The sequence below is a fragment of the Silene latifolia genome, chromosome 11, assembly GCF_048544455.1.
Source record: "Silene latifolia isolate original U9 population chromosome 11, ASM4854445v1, whole genome shotgun sequence".
NCBI classification, from domain to species: domain Eukaryota; kingdom Viridiplantae; phylum Streptophyta; class Magnoliopsida; order Caryophyllales; family Caryophyllaceae; genus Silene; species Silene latifolia.
The window spans coordinates 92596176-92598804 of record NC_133536.1 but is presented as its reverse complement, the minus strand read 5'-3'; the positions used below and the strand labels follow the sequence as shown (position 1 = coordinate 92598804).

At 43.0% G+C, this 2629-nt stretch overlaps 1 protein-coding gene across 1 annotated transcript; it reads left to right on the top strand.

Moving 5' to 3' along the window:
• Positions 1 to 1879: 1879 nt before the first annotated feature.
• On the top strand, positions 1880 to 2344 carry LOC141613674 (uncharacterized). Its single transcript, XM_074432417.1, has 2 exons — positions 1880 to 2097; positions 2161 to 2344. Exons 1-2 carry the CDS (start codon positions 1880 to 1882, stop codon positions 2342 to 2344), a joined length of 402 nt encoding a protein of 133 aa, XP_074288518.1.
• The last annotated feature ends 285 nt before the right edge of the window (positions 2345 to 2629 follow it).

Below are 2629 nucleotides of genomic sequence, written 5' to 3'. Positions count from 1 at the left end.
ACACCCGGAGGACCAAGAGAAAACGACATTCACGTGTCCTATAGGAGTCTATGTTTATAGGATAATGTCATTCGGGTTGTGCACTGCACCCGACACCTTTCAAAGGTGCATGATGGCTATATTTGCCAACTTCCTAGAAAAGAGTATGGATGTTTTCATGGACGACTTTAGCGTCTATGGGGATTCATTTGATCATGGTCTAGTCAATTTATCTAATGCCTTGAGATGATGTGAGGAGCATAACTTGGTCCTCAATTGGGAAAAATGCCACTTTATGGTGGAGGAAGGAGTTGTGATTGGTCATGGTATATCCAAGAGGGGAATCGAAGTTGACGGAGCCAAGGTGGTAGTCATAGAGAACTTGTAACCCTCTACAAATGTGAAGGGGGTGAGAAGCTTTCTTGGCCATGCTGGCTTCTAAGATGGTTTATCAAGGATTTTTCAAAGATTACAAAACCGTTAACTTCACTTCTCCTCAAGGATGCCCCATTTGTGTTTGATGAATTTTGCCTTGAGTATTTCAATGGGTTGAAGCTCGTGCTAGTGACGGCTCCCATAATCCGAGCACCGGATTGGAATCTCCCTTTCAAATCATGTGTGACGTTTCTAACTATGCCGTGGGGGCGGTCTTAGGCCATGTAATAGAAAAGAGACATCATCCAATCTATTACTCAAGAAAGACCCTCGAACAAGGTTAATGCAATTACTCCACAACCGAGAAGGAAATATTGGCTATTGTCCATATGCCATTGAAAATTTTTGACCTTACCTTGTTGGGTCGAAAGTTGTTGTCTACACCGATCACACCGCACTTCGCCAATTCATGCTCAAGAAGGATGCCAAATCAAGACTTTTGAGGTGGGTGTTTCTACTCCAAGAATTTGATATATTGAGATCAAGGACAAAAAGGGAGCCGAGAACGTGGTAGCCGACCATTTGTCTCGGCTAACAATTGAAGATAACGGAGTGAAGGATGAGAGCGGGCACATAACTGAATGGTTGAGGGAGGATTGCCTAATGGTGATAAGTGGAAAGGTGTCATAGTTTGAGGACTTGGCAAACTATTTGGTGAGTGGATTCATTCCGGATGAGCTTGATGCAACAGAAAGAAGAAAGTTGAAACATGATGCTAGGAGATACTTTTGGGATGACCCGTACTTGTTCCGAAAATGTGGTGATGAGATGTTTAGAAGGTGCGTTTCAAGAGAAGAAGGCATGGAAATTGTTAATAGAATTCATAACTCGGCCTATTGTGATCACTTAGCAACCTCTAGAACAATTGCTAAAGTGCTTCCAGACTGGTTTTTTTTGGTCTTCAATGTTCAAGGACATACACTATTTGGTGAAGTCTTGTGATGCTTATCAACGAACCGTTAACATTGGGAGAAGAAATGAAATGCCACTCAACAACATCTTGGAAATTGAATTGCTCGATTGTTGGGGAATTGACTTTATGGGGCCCTTTCCACACTCATATGGGAATGAATATATCTTGCTGGCCATCGTTTATGTTTCCAAGTGGATAGAGGCGGTGGCATCACCAACCAATGATTCGAAGGTAGTGATGAAGCTCTTCAAGAATACAATCTTCCCACGATTTGGGATCCTGATAGTGGTTATAAGCGACGGAGGATCCCACTTTCAAAAGAAAACCTTCAAAGCCTTGTTGGCCACCCATGGACTGACACACAAGACCGCCCTTGCCAATCACCCTTAAACGAGTGGGCAGTGGAGGTCTCTAATCGTCAAATCAAAGCAATATTGGAGAAGGTGGCCAATAGGAGCCGGAAATATTGGTCTCAAAAGCTCCCCAACGTCTTGTGGGCCGTAAGAACGACGTATAAAACACCAATCGGGACAACGCCATACAAGCTTGTGTATGACAAGGCTTGTCACTTGCCCAATTGAGCTGGAACACAAGGCATGGTGGACTTTGAAAGAGGTGAACTTCGATATTGATATAGCCGGTGAGAAGAGATTCCTCCAAATGAGTGAGCTAGAAGAATTGAGGATGGAAGCATATGAAAGCTCAAGGATTTACAAGGACCAATCAAAGAAATGGCATGATGCCAAGATTGTTGACAAGAGGATAAGTGTGTGAGACCTAGTTCTCCTTTTCAATTCAAAAGTGAAATTGTTCCCGGGCAAGCTCCGTTCTAGGTGGCCAAGACCTTTCAAGGTTATGGATGTCTCCCCTTATGGCGCGTTTGAACTATGGAGCAAAGAGTGTGGAAGCTTCGAGGTAAACGACCAAAAGGTGAAGCGATACTATCAAGGTGATGAAAGAGGTACAATTGAAGTCCTATACCTCGGGAATCCACTCCCTGAGGAGGAAACTGTTTGAAGCATTTTCAAATCTTGGGTTTGGTGGAGTTCCTCAAGAACCACCAATTTGTATATAGTGCATGCGTATGGTTAGTTCATGAGTCGATTTGGACCCACTGTACTTGTTTTAATTTTGATATGGTGACGGGATGTCACATCAAAGTTGCCCAATGGAAAAATGAGGAAGATATGAATACCTTCATTTTGCCCATTTTCCGATGTGGTGAGTCGGTTTGATAGAGAAAAACACGAGAAGACGGGCTAAGTGAAAAAGTCGGGTTTTATTATTTGAAAATGTTGAGAA